This window comes from Taudactylus pleione, unplaced genomic scaffold (assembly GCF_031769625.1).
Source record: "Taudactylus pleione unplaced genomic scaffold, aTauple2 ptg001664l, whole genome shotgun sequence".
Lineage (NCBI taxonomy): Eukaryota > Metazoa > Chordata > Amphibia > Anura > Myobatrachidae > Taudactylus > Taudactylus pleione.
Genome location: NW_028286061.1, coordinates 52,214 through 75,163, shown reverse-complemented (window position 1 = coordinate 75,163; position 22,950 = coordinate 52,214). Strand labels below are relative to the sequence as shown.

Sequence of the window (22,950 nt, the reverse complement as noted above, 5' to 3'; positions counted from 1 at the left end):
CCTGGGCAGGGGCCACACCTGGAGGAGCATTGTACAGTGATATCACAGGATGGGTAGATGATGGTGTAGAACCTGGGCAGGGGCCACACCTGGAGGAGCATTGTACAGTGATGTCACAGGATAGGGAGAGGATGGTATGACAGAACCTAGGCAGGGGCCACACCTGGAGGAGCATTGTACAGTGATATCACAGGATGGGGAGATGATGGGGTCGAACCTAGGCAGGGACCACACCTGGAGGAGCATTGTACAGTTATATCACAGGATAGGGAGATGATAGTATGACAAAACCTAGGCAGGGGCAACACCTGGAGGAGCATTGTACAGTGATATCACAGGATAGGGAGAGGATAGTATGACAGAACCTAGGCAGGGGCCACACCTGGAGGAGCATTGTACAGTGATATCACAGGATAGGGAGAGGATAGTATGACAGAACCTAGGCAGGGACCACACCTGGAGGAGCATTGTACAGTGATGTCACAGGATAGGGAGAGGATGGTATGACAGAACCTAGGCAGGGGCCACACCTGGAGGAGCATTGTACAGTGATATCACAGGATAGGGAGAGGATAGTATGACAGAACCTAGGCAGGGGCCACACCTGGAGGAGCATTGTACAGTGATATCACAGGATAGGGAGAGGATAGTATGACAGAACCTAGGCAGGGGCCACACCTGGAGGAACATTGTACAGTGATATCACAGGATAGGGAGAGGATAGTATGACAGAACCTAGGCAGGGGCCACACCTGGAGGAGCATTGTACAGTGATATCACAGGATAGGGAGAGGATAGTATGACAGAACCTAGGCAGGGGCCACACCTGGAGGAGCATTGTACAGTGATATCACAGGATAGGGAGAGGATAGTATGACATAACCTAGGCAGGGGCCACACCTGGAGGAGCATTGTACAGTGATTTCACAGGATGGGGAGATGATGGTGTAGAACATGGGCAGGGGCCACACCTGGAGGAGCATTGTACAGTGATATCACAGGATAGGGAGAGGATAGTATGACAGAACCTAGGCAGGGGCCACACCTGGAGGAGCATTGTACAGTGATATCACAGGATAGGGAGAGGATAGTATGACAGAACCTAGGCAGGGGCCACACCTGGAGGGACATTGTACAGTGATATCACAGGATAGGGAGAGGATAGTATGACAAAACCTAGGCAGGGGCCACACCTGGAGGAGCATTGTACAGTGATATCACAGGATAGGGAGAGGATAGTATGACAGAACCTAGGCAGGGGCCACACCTGGAGGAACATTGTACAGTGATGTCACAGGATAGGGAGAGGATAGTATGACAAAACCTAGGCAGGGGCCACACCTGGAGGAGCATTGTACAGTGATATCACAGGATAGGGAGAGGATACTATGACAGAACCTAGGCAGGGGCCACACCTGGAGGAACATTGTACAGTGATGTCACAGGATAGGGAGAGGATGGTATGACAGAACCTAGGCAGGGGCCACACCTGGAGGAACATTGTACAGTGATATCACAGGATAGGGAGAGGATAGTATGACAGAACCTAGGCAGGGGCCACACCTGGAGGAACATTGTACAGTGATATCACAGGATAGGGAGAGGATAGTATGACAGAACCTGGGCAGGGGCCACACCTGGAGGATGATTGTACAGTGAGGGTTTCTTAGATGTCCGATAGTCACGCAGTTAATACGGTGCTGCGTCTTCAGATGAAGCAACAGGTCAGTGAAGCTGCTAGTGGGCGTCTATTTGCATAGGCACAGAACTATAAGGGCCACACAGAGGTTAGAGGAGGAGCCGCTCTCACCTTGGTCCATTCCGTTTATGTAGAAGTGGAGCGCAGCGCTGGATTTCCTGGTGAGCCCGATGTGATCTCCCTCCTAGGAAACAGAGGGGACAGTACAGGGCACAGGAGAGGCAATGCCATACATAACACATACACGTCTCCTGATGGTGGGTACACAGTATAGGGCACAGGAGAGGGCAATGCCATACATAACACATACACGTCTCCTGATGGTGGGCACACAGTATAGGGCACAGGAGAGGGCAATGCCATACATAACACATACACGTCTCCTGATGGTGGGCACACAGTACAGGGCACAGGAGAGGCAATGCCATACATAACACATACACGTCTCCTGATGGTGGGCACACAGTATAGGGCACAGGAGAGGCAATGCCATACATAACACATACACGTCTCCTGATGGTGGGCACACAGTATAGGGCACAGGAGAGGCAATGCCATACATAACACATACACGTCTCCTGATGGTGGGCACACAGTATAGGGCACAGGAGAGGCAATGCCATACATAACACATACACGTCTCCTGATGGTGGGCACACAGTATAGGGCACAGGAGAGGCAATGTCATACATAACACATACACCTCTCCTGATGGTGGGCACACAGTATAGGGCACAGGAGAGAGCAATGCCATACATAACACATACACGTCTCCTGATGGTGGGCACACAGTATAGGGCACAGGAGAGGCAATGCCATACATAACACATACACGTCTCCTGATGGTGGGCACACAGTATAGGGCACAGGAGAGGCAATGCCATCCATAACACATACACGTCTCCTGATGGTGGGCACACAGTATAGGGCACAGGAGAGGCAATGCAATACATAACACATACACGTCTCCTGATGGTGGGCACACAGTATAGGGCACAGGAGAGGCAATGCCATACATAACACATACACGTCTCCTGATGGTGGGCACACAGTATAGGGCACAGGAGAGGCAATGCCATACATAACACATACACGTCTCCTGATGGTGGGCACACAGTATAGGGCACAGGAGAGGCAATGCCATACATAACACATACACGTCTCCTGATGGTGGGCACACAGTATAGGGCACAGGAGAGGCAATGCCATACATAACACATACACGTCTCCTGATGGTGGGCACACAGTATAGGGCACAGGAGAGGCAATGCCATACATAACACATACACGTCTCCTGATGGTGGGCACACAGTATAGGGCACAGGAGAGGCAATGCCATACATAACACAGACACGTCTCCTGATGGTGGGCACACAGTATAGGGCACAGGAGAGGCAATGCCATACATAACACAGACACGTCTCCTGATGGTGGACACACAGTATAGGGCACAGGAGAGGCAATGCCATACATAACACAGACACGTCTCCTGATGGTGGGCACACAGTATAGGGCACAGGAGAGGCAATGCCATACATAACACATACACGTCTCCTGATGGTGGGCACACAGTATAGGGCACAGGAGAGGCAATGCCATACATAGCACATACACGTCTCCTGATGGTGGGCACAGTATAGGGCACAGGAGAGGGCAATGCCATACATAACACATACACGTCTCCTGATGGTGGGCACACAGTATAGGGCACAGGAGAGGGCAATGCCATACATAACACAGACACGTCTCCTGATGGTGGGCACACAGTATAGGGCACAGGAGAGGCAATGCCATACATAACACATACACGTCTCCTGATGGTGGGCACACAGTATAGGGCACAGGAGAGGCAATGCCATACATAACACATACACGTCTCCTGATGGTGGGCACACAGTATAGGGCACAGGAGAGGCAATGCCATACATAACACATACACGTCTCCTGATGGTGGGCACACAGTATAGGGCACAGGAGAGGCAATGCCATACATAACACATACACGTCTCCTGATGGTGGGCACACAGTATAGGGCACAGGAGAGGGCAATGCCATACATAACACATACACGTCTCCTGATGGTGGGCACACAGTATAGGGCACAGGAGAGGCAATGCCATACATAACACATACACGTCTCCTGATGGTGGGCACACAGTATAGGGCACAGGAGAGGCAATGCCATACATAACACAGACACGTCTCCTGATGGTGGGCACACAGTATAGGGCACAGGAGAGGCAATGCCATACATAACACAGACACGTCTCCTGATGGTGGACACACAGTATAGGGCACAGGAGAGGCAATGCCATATATAACACAGACACGTCTCCTGATGGTGGGCACACAGTATAGGGCACAGGAGAGGCAATGCCATACATAACACATACACGTCTCCTGATGGTGGGCACACAGTATAGGGCACAGGAGAAGCAATGCCATACATAGCACATACACGTCTCCTGATGGTGGGCACAGTATAGGGCACAGGAGAGGGCAATGCCATACATAACACATACACGTCTCCTGATGGTGGGCACACAGTATAGGGCACAGGAGAGGGCAATGCCATACATAACACAGACACGTCTCCTGATGGTGGGCACACAGTATAGGGCACAGGAGAGGCAATGCCATACATAACACATACACGTCTCCTGATGGTGGGCACACAGTATAGGGCACAGGAGAGGCAATGCCATACATAACACATACACGTCTCCTGATGGTGGGCACACAGTATAGGGCACAGGAGAGGCAATGCCATACATAACACATACACGTCTCCTGATGGTGGGCACACAGTATAGGGCACAGGAGAGGCAATGCCATACATAACACATACACGTCTCCTGATGGTGGGCACACAGTATAGGGCACAGGAGAGGGCAATGCCATACATAACACATACACATCTCCTGATGGTGGGCACACAGTATAGGGCACAGGAGAGGTAATGCCATACATAACACAGACACGTCTCCTGATGGTGGGCACACCGTATAGGGCACAGGAGAGGGCAATGCCATACATAACACAGACACGTCTCCTGATGGTGGGCACACCGTATAGGGCACAGGAGAAGCAATGCCATACATAGCACATACACGTCTCCTGATGGTGGGCACAGTATAGGGCACAGGAGAGGGCAATGCCATACATAACACATACACGTCTCCTGATGGTGGGCACACAGTATAGGGCACAGGAGAGGGCAATGCCATACATAACACAGACACGTCTCCTGATGGTGGGCACACAGTATAGGGCACAGGAGAGGCAATGCCATACATAACACATACACGTCTCCTGATGGTGGGCACACAGTATAGGGCACAGGAGAGGCAATGCCATACATAACACATACACGTCTCCTGATGGTGGGCACACAGTATAGGGCACAGGAGAGGCAATGCCATACATAACACATACACGTCTCCTGATGGTGGGCACACAGTATAGGGCACAGGAGAGGGCAATGCCATACATAACACATACACGTCTCCTGATGGTGGGCACAAAGTATAGGGCACAGGAGAGGTAATGCCATACATAACACAGACACGTCTCCTGATGGTGGGCACACCGTATAGGGCACAGGAGAGGGCAATGCCATACATAACACAGACACGTCTCCTGATGGTGGGCACACCGTATAGGGCACAGGAGAGGGCAATGCCATACATAACACATACACGTCTCCTGATGGTGGGCACACAGTATAGGGCACAGGAGAGGGCAATGCCATACATAACACATACACGTCTCCTGATGGTGGGCACACAGTATAGGGCACAGGAGAGGCAATGCCATACATAACACATACACGTCTCCTGATGGTGGGCACACAGTATAGGGCACAGGAGAGGGCAATGCCATACATAACACATACACGTCTCCTGATGGTGGGCACACAGTATAGGGCACAGGAGAGGTAATGCCATACATAACACAGACACGTCTCCTGATGGTGGGCACACCGTATAGGGCACAGGAGAGGGCAATGCCATACATAACACATACACGTCTCCTGATGGTGGGCACACAGTATAGGGCACAGGAGAGGGCAATGCCATACATAGCACATACACATCTAACCAGTATCTTTATTTATCATATAGAATATTTAGAAGTCTCTGACCTGAAGCTCGTCCAGGCTAAACTCGCAGTACTCCCGGCGCGTACCCTTCCCATTGGTCAGAATCCCACAGCCGCTCATCATGATGGTTCCTGGAGGGAGAAACCAATCACAAGATTGAGGCACAAATTGTGTATGAATACAAAGAAAAAACAAACTAGATGGCGCTTATCATCAAGCAGCTGTAAAAGGAGGGTGTTAGTCTCCTTATTACAAATCAATAGATAAAAACTAAAGAGCGCTAGCGTGGGAGATGTTGTTCTAAGTGGGGTTCAGGAAATCACCCTGAATATTACTATTCTATAACAAATGTATTAGCATCTGGCTTGGTTAAAAAAGCATTTATTCCATCATATATAAAACACATTATTAATAAACTGCTCCCTGCATCGGAGTAGTTATATAGCTGCACAAATATGAGATCACAAATAAATCTATATCAGTCAATTGACTCTGATATCTTACTCATAAGGGGTCTGGTATAGGTAATAGACGTCAGTCTGTAGATCCCGAAGAACGTTACCAATCCTGTGGTTCAACCCCAAATCAAAAGCACAGATTTCAGCCCTGGATCTGGACCAGTACATATTTCCAGACATTTATGTATTTATGGTAGTGGGCAGTGATTAACACCTGAATCATTTTCTGACTAATCAGAGATGTGCTGACAATCTCTGGAGACACCACTGGGACATCCCTCCATAGGAGGACATCTTGCTAACCAGGATTGGTAACATCTCTTTCAATACTGGAACGTTCTCCGGGATCTACAGACTGACGTCTATTACCTATACCAGACCCCTTATGAGTAAGATATCAGAGTCAATTGACTGATATAGATTTATTTGTGATCTCATATTTGTGCAGCTATATAACTACTCCGATGCAGGGAGCAGTTTATTAATAATGTGTTTTATATATGATGGAATAAATGCTTTTTTAACCAAGCCAGATGCTAATACCCCACTTAGAACAACATCTCCCACGCTAGCGCTCTTTAGTTTGAGGCATTGGGTAACTGAACAGCGACAAAGTATCATCTGCCAGGCGTGGTGGTATTAGAAGAGGAGGAGGGCCCTCTGCCAGGCGTGGTGGTATTAGTAGAGGAGGAGGGCCCTCTGCCAGGCGTGGTGGTATTAGGAGAGGAGGGGGGCCCTCTGCCAGGCATGGTGGTATTAGTAGAGGAGGGGAGCCCTCTGCCAGGCGTGGTGGTATTAGAAGAAGAGGAGGGGGGCCCTCTGCCAGGCGTGGACGTATTTGTAGAGGAGGAGGGGCCTCTGCCAGGCGTGGTGGTATTAGAAGAGGAGGAGGGCCCTCTGCCAGGCGTGGTGGTATTAGTAGAGGAGGAGGGGCCTCTGCCAGGCATGGTGGTATTAGTAGAGGAGGAGGGGCCACTGCCAGGCATGGTGGTATTAGTAGAGGAGGAGGGGCCTCTGCCAGGCGTGGTGGTATTAGTAGAGGAGGAGGGGCCTCTGCCAGGCGTGGTGGTATTAGAAGAGTAGGAGGGCCCTCTGCCAGGCGTGGTGGTATTAGTAGAGGAGGAGGGCCCTCTGCCAGGCGTGGTGGTATTAGAAGAGGAGGGCCCTCTGCCAGGCGTGGTGGTATTAGAAGAGGAGGAGGGCCCTCTGCCAGGCGTGGTGGTATTAGTAGAGGAGGAGGGCCCTCTGCCAGGCATGGTGGTATTAGAAGAGGAGCAGGGCCCTCTGCCAGGCGTGGTGGTATTAGAAAAGGAGGGCGGCCCTCTGCCAGGCGTGGTGGTATTAGAAGAGGAGGAGGGCCCTCTGCCAGGCGTGGTGGTATTAGAAGAGGAGGAGGGCCCTCTGCCAGGCGTGGTGGTATTAGAAGAGGAGGAGGGCCCTCTGCCAGGCATGGTGGTATAAGAAGAGGAGGATGGCCCTCTGCCAGGCGTGGTGGTATTAGAAGAGGAGGAGGGGCCTCTGCCAGGCATGGTGATATTAGTAGAGGACCCTCTGCCAGGCGTGGTGGTATTAGTAGAGGAGGAGGGCCCTCTGCCAGGCATGGTGGTATTAGTAGAGGAGGAGGGCCCTCTGCCAGGCATGGTGGTATTAGTAGAGGAGGAGGGCCCTCTGCCAGGCATGGTGGTATTAGTAGAGGAGGAGGGCCCTCTGCCAGGCGTGGTGGTATTAGTAGAGGAGGAGGGGCCTCTGCCAGGCATGGTGGTATTAGAAGAGGAGCAGGGCCCTCTGCCAGGCGTGGTGGTATTAGAAGAGGAGGAGGGCCCTCTGCCAGGCGTGGTGGTATTAGAAGAGGAGGAGGGCCCTCTGCCAGGCGTGGTGGTATTAGAAGAGGAGGAGGGCCCTCTGCCAGGCGTGGTGGTATTAGAAGAGGAGGAGGGCCCTCTGCCAGGCGTGGTGGTATTAGAAGAGGAGGAGGGCCCTCTGCCAGGCGTGGTGGTATTAGAAGAGGAAGAGGGCCCTCTGCCAGGCGAGGTGGTATTAGAAGAGGAGGATGGCCCTCTGCCAGGCGTGGTGGTATTAGTAGAGGAGGAGGGCCCTCTGCCAGGCGTGGTGGTATTAGAAGAGGAGGGCCCTGTGCCAGGTGTGGTGATAATAGAGGAAGAGGGCCCTCTGCCAGGCGTGGTGGTATTAGTAGAGGAGGGGGGGCCTCTGCCAGGCATGGTGGTATTAGTAGAGGAGGAGGGGCATCTGCCAGGCGTGGTGGTATTAGAAGAGGAGGATGGCCCTCTGCCAGGCGTGGTGGTATTAGTAGAGGACCCTCTGCCAGGCGAGGTGGTATTAGAAGAGGAGGATGGCCCTCTGCCAGGCGTGGTGGTATTAGTAGAGGAGGAGGGCCCTCTGCCAGGCGTGGTGGTATTAGTAGAGGGCCCTCTGCCAGGCGTGGTGGTATTAGTAGAGGAGGGGGGGCCTCTGCCAGGCATGGTGGTATTAGTAAAGGAGGAGGGGCATCTGCCAGGCGTGGTGGTATTAGAAGAGGAGGATGGCCCTCTGGCAGGCGTGGTGGTATTAGAAGAGGAGGAGGGGCCTCTGCCAGGCATGGTGGTATTAGTAGAGGACCCTCTGCCAGGCGTGGTGGTATTAGTAGAGGAGGAGGGGCATCTGCCAGGCGTGGTGGTATTAGAAGAGGAGGAGGGCCCTCTGCCAGGCGTGGTGGTATTAGAAGAGAAGGAGGAGGGCCCTCTGCCAGGCGTGGTTGTATTAGAAGAGGAGGGCCCTGTGCCAGGTGTGGTGATAATAGAGGAGGAGGGCCCTCTGCCAGGCGTGGTGGTATTAGAAGAGGAAGAGGGCCCTCTGCCAGGCGTGGTGGTATTAGAAGAGGAGGAGGGGGCTCTGCCAGGCGTGGTGGTATTAGAAGAGGAGGAGGGGGCTCTGCCAGGCGTGGTGGTATTAGAAGAGGAGGAGGTGCCTCTGCCAGGCGTGGTGGTATTGGAAGAGGAGGGCGGCCCTTTGCCAGGCGTGGTGGTATTAGAAGAGAAGGAGGAGGGCCCTCTGCCAGGCGTGGTGGTATTAGAAGAGAAGGAGGAGGGCCCTCTGCCAGGCGTGGTGGTATTAGAAGAGGAGGGCCCTGTGCCAGGTGTGGTGATAATAGAGGAGGAGGGCCCTCTGCCAGGCGTGGTGGAATTAGAAGAGGTGGAGGGCCCTTTGCCAGGCGTGGTGGTATTGGAAGAGGAGGAGGGGCCTCTGCAAGGTACATCAGAGTGTTAGGAGAACCTAGTTCCTGGACCTGGCTTAATTATGATATGAGACCAGGAGTGGAGCAGGTGAACCAGCCGCCATGTCAGTAGAATCAGCATAGGAAAGACCACTGTCAGTGCCAACAGGAAAGCAGGAGGGACCTTTCCTGGGCCCATCAGGACATAGTCTTACGGGAAGGGTTAGACCTCTTACCTGAGCGCAGGTTAGTCATGGTGGCTGGATATTCCAGGCTGTTGGGATTGTGCGTGGTGACACCAATTTCAATGGATCCCGACCATTTATCCACTAGCTTATCGATCCGAATCTGCACAGAAGATATATTGTATGATCACCCGGCACTAGAGGGACAACGCGAGAACAAATGCTCTGCTAGAGCCACTCTTACCTCAAACATCTCACAGTCCTTCAGGGGCCGGTTAGTCATCACCACCCCATTGTTGAACTCATCGAGGGGCCGCCTCCGTTCTGCCGTCTTGTTGCCATTACTGAGCTTGATGAGAGTACCGCATTTCTCATGGAACAGCAGAGCATCATTGGAGGTGGGGGGAGATTGCTCCGCCGAGGGTGGAGGAGAGCCAAGACTTACACTCAGGAGATTCCCATGATATGCAGACAGGATGGCATTACTTACCACTGCGGACAGCTCTGTGCTGGAGAACCCTGGAGATAAAAGCAACACAGGTCCCATCAATCTCATCACATATCCATCCATCCATCCCATGTTGTATCTGGCTCGCTGCATGTGTGTACTATGACCATCACTACTACACTAAATCCTTCCTGATGCCAATAACCTGCGGTAATCCTGTAACCTACAGTTTCTCAAACTCTGCCCTCAGGACCCCAAACAGCGCATGTTTTCCAGGTCTCCTCACTGAAACACAATGAAATAATTAGCTCCTCCTGTGGATCTTTTAAATGAGTAATGAAACACCTGTACCCTGGAAAACGTGACCTGTGTGGGTTCCTGAGGACCGAGTTTGAGAACCACTGCTGTAACCTACAGAGAAGAGCTAACACTCTAATCCATTCCTGGAATTTCCCGAGTCACCATTATGCCTGCTATATTGTAGTCCTGATCCAAAGCAACTGTGAGGAGGAAAGAGGTTCTACAACAGCTACACACAACACCAGACGTAAGCAGTGCTGGTGACTCTCCTATCAATGCTGCGCACTCAGTGAGGGAGGGTCCGGTGGTGGAGTAAAGACCCCATGACAAGAAGGCAAAGGCCATTGTGTATTTATGGTAGTGGGCAGTGATTAACACCTGAATCATTTTCTGACTAATCAGAGATGTGCTGACAATCTCTGGAAAGCAACAAAGATTTTCCCAGGGTTTAATTCCATGTCTATTGTCTCCTAGCACAGACACTGGTACCATCCGGAGATTGCACTCACCGTTCTCAGAGTCCAGGCTGCTGGGGAACTTATCGGGGCGAGGATGTCCTACTGAGAGCAGGGAACCTGCAGAAATACAGCCAGACGATTATACATCCTGCGTAACATCCCACATGATACACATGCCAAGAGACTGCCCAATATACACTGATACTGATGTACAGAGCCAGTAATAGGGCAGGGTCAGCAGAACAGGGGTAGCAGGGTGTATCTAGGGTCAGTAGTAATAGGTCAGGGTGCATACACGGGTAGCAGTACAGGGGTAGCAGGGTGTATGTAGGGTCAGTAGTAATAGGTCAGGGTGCATACAGGGGTAGCAGTATAGGGGTAGCAGGGTGTATGTAGGGTCAGTAGTAATAGGTCAGGGTGCATATAGGGGTAGCAGTACGGGGGTAGCAGGGTGTATGTAGGGTCAGTAGTAATAGGTCAGGGTGCATACAGGGGTAGCAGTACAGGGGTAGCAGGGTGTATGTAGGGTCAGTAGTATTAGGTCAGGGTGCATACAGGGGTAGCAGTACAGGGGTAGCAGGGTGTATGTAGGGTCAGTAGTAATAGGTCAGGGCTCATACAGGGTCAGCAGTACAGGGGTAGCAGGGTGTATGTAGGGTCAGTAGTAATAGGTCAGGGTGCATACAGGGGTAGCAGTACAGGGGTAGCAGGGTGAATGTAGGGTCAGTAGTAATAGGTCACGGTGTATACAGGGGTAGCAGTACAGGGGTAGCAGGGTGTATGTAGGGTCAGTAGTAATAGGTCAGGGTGCATACAGGGGCAGCAGTACAGGGGTAGCAGGGTGTATGTAGGGTCAGTAGTAATAGGTCAGGGTGGATACAGGGGTAGCAGGGTGTATGTAGGGTCATTAGTAATAGGTCAGGGTGCATACAGGGGTAGCAGTACAGGGGTAGCAGGGTGTATGTAGGGTCAGTAGTAATAGGTCAGGGTGGATACAGGGGTAGCAGGGTGTATGCAAGGTCAGTAGTAATAGGTCAGGGTGCATACAGGGGTAGCAGGGTGTATGTAGGGTCAGTAGTAATAGGTCAGGGTGCATACAGGGGTAGCAGTACAGAGGTAGCATGGTGTACGTAGGGTCAGTAGTAATAGGTCAGGTTGTATACAGGGGTAGCAGTACAGGGGAAGCAGGGTGTATGTAGGGTCAGTAGTAATAGGTCAGGGTGCATACAGGGGCAGCAGTACAGGGGTAGCAGGGTGTATGTAGGGTCAGTAGTAATAGGTCAGGGTGCATACAGGGGTAGCAGGGTGTATGTAGGGTCATTAGTAATAGGACAGGGTGCATACAGGGGTAGCAGTACAGGGGTAGCAGGGTGTATGTAGGGTCAGTAGTAATAGGTCAGGGTGCATACAGGGGTAGCAGTACAGGGGTAGCAGGGTGTATGTAGAGTCAGTAGTAATAGGTCAGGGTGGATACAGGGGTAGCAGGGTGTATGTAGGGTCAGTAGTAATAGGTCAGGGTGCATACAGGGGTAGCAGGGTGTATGTAGGGTTAGTAGTAATAGGTCAGGGTGCGTACAGGGGTAGCAGTATAGGGGTAGCAGGGTGTATGTAGGGTCAGTAGTAATAGGACAGGGTGCATACAGGGGCAGCAGTACAGGGGTAGCAGGGTGTATGTAGGGTCAGTAGTAATAGGTCAGGGTGCATACAGGGGTAGCAGTACAGGGGTAGCAGTACAGGGGTAGCAGTACAGGGGTAGCAGGGTGTACGTAGGGTCAGTAGTAATAGGTCAGGGCTCATACAGGGTCAGCAGTACAGGGGTAGCAGGGTGTATGTAAGGTCAGTAGTAATAGGTCAGGGTGCATACAGGGGTAGCAGTACAGGGGTAGCAGGGTGTATGTAGGGTCAGTAGTAATAGGTCAGGGTGCATACAGGGTCAGCAGTACAGGGGTAGCAGGGTGTATGTAGGGTCAGTAGTAATAGGTCAGGGTGCATACAGGGGTAGCAGTACAGGGGTAGCAGGGTGTGTGTAGGGTCAGTAGTAATAGGTCAGGGTGCATACAGGGGTAGCAGTACAGGGGTAGCAGGGTGAATGTAGGGTCAGTAGTAATAGGTCAGGGTGTATACAGGGGTAGCAGGGTGTATGTAGGGTCAGTAGTAATAGGTCAGGGTGGATACAGGGGTAGCAGGGTGTATGTAGGGTCAGTAGTAATAGGTCAGGGTGCATACAGGGGTAGCAGAACAGGGGTAGCAGGGTGTATCTAGGGTCAGTAGTAATAGGTCAGGGTGCATACACGGGTAGCAGTACAGGGGTAGCAGGGTGTATGTAGGGTCAGTAGTAATAGGTCAGGGTGCATACAGGGGTAGCAGTACAGGGGTAGCAGGGTGTATGTAGGGTCAGTAGTATTAGGTCAGGGTGCATACAGGGGTAGCAGTACAGGGGTAGCAGGGTGTATGTAGGGTCAGTAGTAATAGGTCAGGGCTCATACAGGGGTAGCAGTACAGGGGTAGCAGGGTGTATGTAGGGTCAGTAGTAATAGGTCAGGGTGCATACAGGGTCAGCAGTACAGGGGTAGCAGGGTGTATGTAGGGTCAGTAGTAATAGGTCAGGGTGCATACAGGGGTAGCAGTACAGGGGTAGCAGGGTGAATGTAGGGTCAGTAGTAATAGGTCACGGTGTATACAGGGGTAGCAGTACAGGGGTAGCAGGGTGTATGTAGGGTCAGTAGTAATAGGTCAGGGTGCATACAGGGGCAGCAGTACAGGGGTAGCAGGGTGTATGTAGGGTCAGTAGTAATAGGTCAGGGTGGATACAGGGGTAGCAGGGTGTATGTAGGGTCATTAGTAATAGGTCAGGGTGCATACAGGGGTAGCAGTACAGGGGTAGCAGGGTGTATGTAGGGTCAGTAGTAATAGGTCAGGGTGGATACAGGGGTAGCAGGGTGTATGCAAGGTCAGTAGTAATAGGTCAGGGTGCATACAGGGGTAGCAGGGTGTATGTAGGGTCAGTAGTAATAGGTCAGGGTGCATACAGGGGTAGCAGTACAGAGGTAGCATGGTGTACGTAGGGTCAGTAGTAATAGGTCAGGTTGTATACAGGGGTAGCAGTACAGGGGTAGCAGGGTGTATGTAGGGTCAGTAGTAATAGGTCAGGGTGCATACAGGGGCAGCAGTACAGGGGTAGCAGGGTGTATGTAGGGTCAGTAGTAATAGGTCAGGGTGCATACAGGGGTAGCAGGGTGTATGTAGGGTCATTAGTAATAGGACAGGGTGCATACAGGGGTAGCAGTACAGGGGTAGCAGGGTGTATGTAGGGTCAGTAGTAATAGGTCAGGGTGCATACAGGGGTAGCAGTACAGGGGTAGCAGGGTGTATGTAGAGTCAGTAGTAATAGGTCAGGGTGGATACAGGGGTAGCAGGGTGTATGTAGGGTCAGTAGTAATAGGTCAGGGTGCATACAGGGGTAGCAGGGTGTATGTAGGGTTAGTAGTAATAGGTCAGGGTGCGTACAGGGGTAGCAGTATAGGGGTAGCAGGGTGTATGTAGGGTCAGTAGTAATAGGACAGGGTGCATACAGGGGCAGCAGTACAGGGGTAGCAGGGTGTATGTAGGGTCAGTAGTAATAGGTCAGGGTGCATACAGGGGTAGCAGTACAGGGGTAGCAGGGTGTACGTAGGGTCAGTAGTAATAGGTCAGGGCTCATACAGGGTCAGCAGTACAGGGGTAGCAGGGTGTATGTAAGGTCAGTAGTAATAGGTCAGGGTGCATACAGGGGTAGCAGGGTGTATGTAGGGTCAGTAGTAATAGGTCAGGGTGCATACAGGGTCAGCAGTACAGGGGTAGCAGGGTGTATGTAGGGTCAGTAGTAATAGGTCAGGGTGCATACAGGGGTAGCAGTACAGGGGTAGCAGGGTGTATGTAGGGTCAGTAGTAATAGGTCAGGGTGCATACAGGGGTAGCAGTACAGGGGTAGCAGGGTGAATGTAGGGTCAGTAGTAATAGGTCAGGGTGTATACAGGGGTAGCAGGGTGTATGTAGGGTCAGTAGTAATAGGTCAGGGTGGATACAGGGGTAGCAGGGTGTATGTAGGGTCATTAGTAATAGGACAGGGTGCATACAGGGGTAGCAGTACAGAGGTAGCAGGGTGTACGTAGGGTCAGTATTAATAGGTCAGGGTGTATACAGGGGTAGCAGTACAGGGGTAGCATGGTGTATGTAGGGTCTGTAGTAATAGGTCAGGGTGGATACAGGGGTAGCAGTACAGGGGTAGCAGGGTGTATGTAAGGTCATTAGTAATAGGACAGGGTGCATACAGGGGTAGCAGGGTGTATGTAGGGTCATTAGTAATAGGACAGGGTGCATACAGGGGTAGCAGGGTGTATGTAGGGTCAGTAGTAATAGGTCAGGGTGCATACAGGGGTAGCAGGGTGTATGTAGGGTCAGTAGTAATAGGTCAGTGTGCATACAGGGGTAGCAGTACAGGGGTAGCAGGTTGTATGTAGGGTCAGTAGTAATAGGTCAGAGTGCATACAGGGGTAGCAGTACAGGGGTAGCAGGGTGTATGTAGGGTCAGTAGTAATAGGTCAGAGTGCATACAGGGGTAGCAATACAGGGGTAGCAGGGTGTATGTAGGGTCAGTAGTAATAGGTCAGGGTGCATACAGGGTCAGCAGTACAGGGGTAGTAGGGTGTATGTAGGGTCAGTAGTAATAGGTCAGGGTGGATACAGGGGTAGCAGGGTGTATGTAGGGTTATTAGTAATAGGACAGGGTGCATACAGGGGTAGCAGGGTGTATGTAGGGTCAGTAGTAATAGGTCAGGGTGCATACAGGGGTAGCAGTACAGGGGTAGCAGGGTGTATGTAGGGTCAGTAGGAATAGGTCAGGATGCATACAGGGGTAGCAGTACAGGGGTAGCAGGGTGTATGTAGGGTCAGTAGTAATAGGTCAGGGATCATACAGGGGCAGCAGTACAGGGGTAGCAGGGTGTATGTAGGGTCAGTAGTAATAGGTCAGGGTGCACACAGGGTCAGCAGTACAGGGGTAGTAGGGTGTATTTAGGGTCAGTAGTAATAGGTCAGGGTGTATACAGGGGTAGCAGTACAGGGGTAGCAGGGTGTATGTAGGGTCAGCAGTAATAGGTCAGGGCTCATACAGGGGTAGCAGGGTGTATGTAGGGTCAGTAGTAATAGGTCAGGGTGCATACAGGGGTAGCAGTACAGGGGTAGCAGGGTGTATGTAGGGTCAGTAGTAATAGGTCAGGGTGCATACAGGGGTAGCAGGGTGTATTTAGGGTCAGTAGTAATAGGTCAGGGTACATACAGGATCAGCAGTACAGGGGTAGCAGGGTGTATGTAGGGTCAGTAGTAATAGGTCAGGGTGCATACAGGGGCAGCAGTACAGGGGTAGCAGGGTGTATGTAGGGTCAGTAGTAATAGGTCAGGGTGCATACAGGGGTAGCAGTACAGGGGTAGCAGGGTGAAAGTAAGGTCAGTAGTAATAGGTCAGGGTGCATACAGGGGTAGCAGTACAGGGGTAGCAGGGAGTATGTAGGGTCAGTAGTAATAGGTCAGGGCTCATACAGGGTCAGCAGTACAGGGGTAGCAGGGTGTATGTAGGGTCAGTAGTAATAGGTCAGGGTGCATACAGGGGTAGCAGTACAGGGGTAGCAGGGTGAATGTAGTGTCAGTAGTAATAGGTCACGGTGTATACAGGGGTAGCAGTACAGGGGTAGCAGGGTGTAGGTAGGGTCAGTAGTAATAGGTCAGGGTGCATACAGGGGCAGCAGTACAGGGGTAGCAGGGTGTATGCAAGGTCAGTAGTAATAGGTCAGGGTGCATACAGGGGTAGCAGGGTGTATGTAGGGTCAGTAGTAATAGGTCAGGGTGCATACAGGGGTAGCAGTACAGAGGTAGCATGGTGTACGTAGGGTCAGTAGTAATAGGTCAGGTTGTATACAGGGGTAGCAGTACAGGGGTAGCAGGGTGTATGTAGGGTCAGTAGTAATAGGACAGGGTGCATACAGGGGTAAGCAGTACAGGGGTAGCAGGGTGTATGTAGGGTCAGTAGTAATAGGTCAGGGTGCATACAGGGGTAGCAGTACAGGGGTAGCAGGGTGTATGTAGGGTCAGTAGTAATAGGTCAGGGTGGATACAGGGGTAGCAGGGTGTATGTAGAGTCAGTAGTAATAGGTCAGGGTGGATACAGGGGTAGCAGGGTGTATGTAGGGTTAGTAGTAATAGGTCAGGGTGCATACAGGGGTAGCAGTACAGAGGTAGCAGGGTGTATGTAGGGTCAGTAGTAATAGGTCAGGGTGCATACAGGGGTAGCAGGGTGTATGTAGGGTCAGTAGTAATAGGTCAGGGTGCATACAGGGGTAGCAGTACAGGGGTAGCAGGGTGTATGTAGGGTCAGTAGTAATAGGTCAGGGTGGATACAGGGGTAGCAGGGTGTATGTAGGGTCATTAGTAATAGGACAGGGTGCATACAGGGGTAGCAGTACAGAGGTAGCAGGGTGTATGTAGGGTCAGTAGTAATAGGACAGGGTGTATACAGGGGTAGCAGGGTGTATGTAGCGTCAGTAGTAATAGGTCAGGGTGGATACAGGGGTAGCAGGGTGTATGTAGGGTCATTAGTAATAGGACAGGGTGCATACAGGGGTAGCAGGGTGTATGTAGGGTCAGTAGTAATAAGTCAGGGTGCATACAGGGGTAGCAGTACAGGGGTAGCAGGTTGTATGTAGGGTCAGTAGTAATAGGTCAGAGTGAATACAGGGGTAGCAGTACAGGGGTAGCAGGGTGTATGTAGGGTCAGTAGTAATAGGTCAGAGTGAATACAGGGGTAGCAGTACAGGGGTAGCAGGGTGTATGTAGGGTCAGTAGTAATAGGTCAGGATGCATACAGGGGTAGCAGTACAGGGGTAGCAGTACAGGGGTAGCAGGGTGTATGTAGGGTCAGTAGTAATAGGTCAGGGATCATACAGGGGCAGCAGTACAGGGGTAGCAGGGTATATGTAGGGTCAGTAGTAATAGGTCAGAGTGCATACAGGGGTAGCAGTACAGGGGTAGCAGGGTATATGTAGGGTCAGTAGTAATAGGTCAGGGTGCATACAGGGGTAGCAGTACAGGGGTAGCAGGGTGTATGTAGGGTCAGTAGTAATAGGTCAGGGTGCATACAGGGGTAGCAGTACAGGGGTAGCAGGGTGTATGTAGGGTCAGTAGTAATAGGTCAGGGATCATACAGGGGCAGCAGTACAGGGGTAGCAGGGTATATGTAGGGTCAGTAGTAATAGGTCAGGGATCATACAGGGGCAGCAGTACAGGGGTAGCAGGGTATATGTAGGGTCAGTAGTAATAGGTCAGGGATCATACAGGGGCAGCAGTACAGGGGTAGCAGGGTATATGTAGGGTCAGTAGTAATAGGTCAGGGATCATACAGGGGCAGCAGTACAGGGGTAGCAGGGTGTATGTAGGGTCAGTAGTAATAGGTCAGGGATCATACAGGGGCAGCAGTACAGGGGTAGCAGGGTATATGTAGGGTCAGTAGTAATAGGTCAGAGTGCATACAGGGGTAGCAGTACAGGGGTAGCAGGGTGTATGTAGGGTCAGTAGTAATAGGTCAGAGTGTATACAGAGGTAGCAGGGTGTAAGTAGGGTCAGTAGTAATAGGTCAGGGTGCATACAGGGGCAGCAGTACAGGGGTAGCAGGGTGTATGTAGGGTCAGTAGTAATAGGTCAGGGTGCATACAGGGGTAGCAGTACAGGGGTAGCAGGGTGTACGTAGGGTCAGTAGTAATAGGTCAGGGCTCATACAGGGTCAGCAGTACAGGGGTAGCAGTAGAGGGGTAGCAGGGTGTATGTAAGGTCAGTAGTAATAGGTCAGGGTGCATACAGGGGTAGCAGTACAGGGGTAGCAGGGTGTATGTAGGGTCAGTAGTAATAGGTCAGGGTGCATACAGGGTCAGCAGTACAGGGGTAGCAGGGTGTATGTAGGGTCAGTAGTAATAGGTCAGGGTGCATACAGGGGTAGCAGTACAGGGGTAGCAGGGTGTATGTAGGGTCAGTAGTAATAGGTCAGGGTGCATACAGGGGTAGCAGTACAGGGGTAGCAGGGTGAATGTAGGGTCAGTAGTAATAGGTCAGGGTGTATACAGGGGTAGCAGGGTGTATGTAGGGTCAGTAGTAATAGGTCAGGGTGGATACAGGGGTAGCAGGGTGTATGTAGGGTCATTAGTAATAGGACAGGGTGCATACAGGGGTAGCAGTACAGAGGTAGCAGGGTGTACATAGGGTCAGTATTAATAGGTCAGGGTGTATACAGGGGTAGCAGTACAGGGGTAGCATGGTGTATGTAGGGTCTGTAGTAATAGGTCAGGGTGGATACAGGGGTAGCAGGGTGTATGTAAGGTCATTAGTAATAGGACAGGGTGCATACAGGGGTAGCAGGGTGTATGTAGGGTCATTAGTAATAGGACAGGGTGCATACAGGGGTAGCAGGGTGTATGTAGGGTCAGTAGTAATAGGTCAGGGTGCATACAGGGGTAGCAGGGTGTATGTAGGGTCAGTAGTAATAGGTCAGGGTGCATACAGGGGCAGCAGTACAGGGGTAGCAGGGTGTATGTAGGGTCAGTAGTAATAAGTCAGGGTGCATACAGGGGTAGCAGGTTGTATGTAGGGTCAGTAGTAATAGGTCAGAGTGAATACAGGGGTAGCAGTACAGGGGTAGCAGGGTGTAAGTAGGGTCAGTAGTAATAGGTCAGGGTGTATACAGGGGTAGCAATACAGGGGTAGCAGGGTGTATGTAGGGTCAGTAGTAATAGGTCAGGGTGCATACAGGGTCAGCAGTACAGGGGTAGTAGGGTGTATGTAGGGTCAGTAGTAATAGGTCAGGGTGGATACAGGGGTAGCAGGGTGTATGTAGGGTTATTAGTAATAGGACAGGGTGCATACAGGGGTAGCAGGGTGTATGTAGGGTCAGTAGTAATAGGTCAGGGTGCATACAGGGGTAGCAGTACAGGGGTAGCAGGGTGTATGTAGGGTCAGTAGTAATAGGTCAGGGATCATACAGGGGCAGCAGTACAGGGGTAGCAGGGTGTATGTAGGGTCAGTAGTAATAGGTCAGGGTGCACACAGGGTCAGCAGTACAGGGGTAGTAGGGTGTATGTAGGGTCAGTAGTAATAGGTCAGGGTGTATACAGGGGTAGCAGTACAGGGGTAGTAGGGTGTATGTAGGGTCAGCAGTAATAGGTCAGGGCTCATACAGGGGTAGCAGTACAGGGGTAGCAGGGTGTATGTAGGGTCAGTAGTAATAGGTCAGGGTGCATACAGGGGTAGCAGTACAGGGGTAGCAGGGTGTATGTAGGGTCAGTAGTAATAGGTCAGGGTGCATACAGGGGTAGCAGGGTGTATTTAGGGTCAGTAGTAATAGGTCAGGGTACATACAGGATCAGCAGTACAGGGGTAGCAGGGTGTATGTAGGGTCAGTAGTAATAGGTCAGGGTGCATACAGGGGCAGCAGTACAGGGGTAGCAGGGTGTATGTAGGGTCAGTAGTAATAGGTCAGGGTGCATACAGGGGCAGCAGTACAGGGGTAGCAGGGTGTATGTAGGGTCAGTAGTAATAGGTCAGGGTGCATACAGGGGTAGCAGTACAGGGGTAGCAGGGTGAATGTAAGGTCAGTAGTAATAGGTCAGGGAGCATTCAGGGGTAGCAGTACAGGGGTAGCAGGGTGTATGTAGGGTCAGAAGTAATAGGTCAGGGTGCATACAGGGGTAGCAGTACAGGGGTAGCAGGGTGTATGTAGGGTCAGTAGTAATAGGTCAGGGTGCATACAGGGGTAGCAGTACAGGGGTAGCAGGGTGAAAGTAAGGTCAGTAGTAATAGGTCAGGGTGCATACAGGGGTAGCAGTACAGGGGTAGCAGGGTGTATGTAGGGTCAGTAGTAATTGGTCAGAGCTCATACAGGGTCAGCAGTACAGGGGTAGCAGGGTGTATGTAGGGTCAGTAGTAATAGGTCAGGGTGCATACAGGGGTAGCAGTACAGGGGTAGCAGGGTGTATGTAGGGTCAGTAGTAATAGGTCAGGGTGCATACAGGGGTAGCAGTACAGGGGTAGCAGGGTGAATGTAGGGTCAGTAGTAATAGGTCACGGTGTATACAGGGGTAGCAGTACAGGGGTAGCAGGGTGTAGGTAGGGTCAGTAGTAATAGGTCAGGGTGGATACAGGGGTAGCAGGGTGTATGTAGGGTCATTAGTAATAGGTCAGGGTGCATACAGGGGTAGCAGTACAGGGGTAGCAGGGTGTATGTAGGGTCAGTAGTAATAGGTCAGGGTGGATACAGGGGTAGCAGGGTGTATGCAAGGTCAGTAGTAATAGGTCAGGGTGCATACAGGGGTAGCAGGGTGTATGTAGGGTCAGTAGTAATAGGTCAGGGTGCATACAGGGGTAGCAGGGTGTATGTAGGGTCAGTAGTAATAGGACAGGGTGCATACAGGGGTAAGCAGTACAGGGGTAGCAGGGTGTATGTAGGGTCAGTAGTAATAGGTCAGGGTGCATACAGGGGTAGCAGTACAGAGGTAGCAGGGTGTATGTAGGGTCAGTAGTAGTAGGTCAGGGTGCATACAGGGGTAGCAGTACAGGGGTAGCAGGGTGTACGTAGGGTCAGTAGTAATAGGTCAGGGCTCATACAGGGTCAGCAGTACAGGGGTAGCAGGGTGTATGTAGGGTCAGTAGTAATAGGTCAGGGTGCATACAGGGGTAGCAGTACAGGGGTAGCAGGGTGTACGTAGGGTCAGTAGTAATAGGTCAGGGCTCATACAGGGTCAGCAGTACAGGGGTAGCAAGGTGTATGTAGGGTCAGTAGTAATAGGTCAGGGTGCATACAGGGTCAGCAGTACAGGGGTAGCAGGGTGTATGTAGGGTCAGTAGTAATAGGTCAGGGTGCATACAGGGGTAGCAGTACAGGGGTAGCAGGGTGTATGTAGGGTCAGTAGTAATAGGTCAGGGTGCATACAGGGGTAGCAGTACAGGGGTAGCAGGGTGTATGTAGGGTCAGTAGTAATAGGTCCGGGTGGATACAGGTGGATACAGGGGTAGCAGGGTGTATGTAGGGTCATTAGTAATAGGACAGGGTGCATACAGGGGTAGCAGTACAGAGGTAGCAGGGTGTATGTAAGGTCATTAGTAATAGGACAGGGTGTATACAGGGGTAGCAGGGTGTATGTAGCGTCAGTAGTAATAGGTCAGGGTGGATACAGGGGTAGCAGGGTGTATGTAGGGTCATTAGTAATAGGACAGGGTGCATACAGGGGTAGCAGGGTGTATGTAGGGTCAGTAGTAATAGGTCAGGGTGCATACAGGGGCAGCAGTACAGGGGTAGCAGGGTGTATGTAGGGTCAGTAGTAATAAGTCAGGGTGCATACAGGGGTAGCAGTACAGGGGTAGCAGGTTGTATGTAGGGTCAGTAGTAATAGGTCAGAGTGAATACAGGGGTAGCAGTACAGGGGTAGCAGGGTGTATGTAGGGTCAGTAGTAATAGGTCAGAGTGAATACAGGGGTAGCAGTACAGGGGTAGCAGGGTGTATGTAGGGTCAGTAGTAATAGGTCAGGATGCATACAGGGGTAGCAGTACAGGGGTAGCAGGGTGTATGTAGGGTCAGTAGTAATAGGTCAGGGATCATACAGGGGCAGCAGTACAGGGGTAGCAGGGTATATGTAGGGTCAGTAGTAATAGGTCAGAGTGCATACAGGGGTAGCAGGGTGTATGTAGGGTCAGTAGTAATAGGTCACGGTGCATACAGGGGTAGCAGTACAGGGGTAGCAGGGTGTATGTAGGGTCAGTAGTAATAGGTCAGGGTGCATACAGGGGTAGCAGTACAGGGGTAGCAGGGTGTATGTAGGGTCAGTAGTAATAGGTCAGGGATCATACAGGGGCAGCAGTACAGGGGTAGCAGGGTATATGTAGGGTCAGTAGTAATAGGTCAGAGTGCATACAGGGGTAGCAGTACAGGGGTAGTAGGGTGTATGTAGGGTCAGTAGTAATAGGTCAGAGTGTATACAGAGGTAGCAGGGTGTAAGTAGGGTCAGTAGTAATAGGT

The 22,950-nt window shown here is 51.5% G+C and overlaps 1 protein-coding gene across 2 annotated transcripts in view; it reads right to left on the bottom strand.

Annotated features, from left to right (window-relative positions):
- NEURL4 (neuralized E3 ubiquitin protein ligase 4) overlaps positions 1–22,950 on the bottom strand; it is a 288,408-nt gene that overhangs the window by 216,324 nt on the left and 49,134 nt on the right. For both annotated transcript variants that reach the window (XM_088464392.1, XM_088464393.1), the window contains exons 2-6: positions 10,913–10,978; positions 9,900–10,174; positions 9,707–9,818; positions 5,844–5,932; positions 1,811–1,883 (exon numbers count right to left, since the gene is read on the bottom strand). In XM_088464392.1, coding sequence (XP_088320518.1) covers positions 1,811–1,883; positions 5,844–5,932; positions 9,707–9,818; positions 9,900–10,174; positions 10,913–10,978 — 615 coding nt within the window. The remainder of the gene's footprint in view (positions 1–1,810; positions 1,884–5,843; positions 5,933–9,706; positions 9,819–9,899; positions 10,175–10,912; positions 10,979–22,950) is intronic.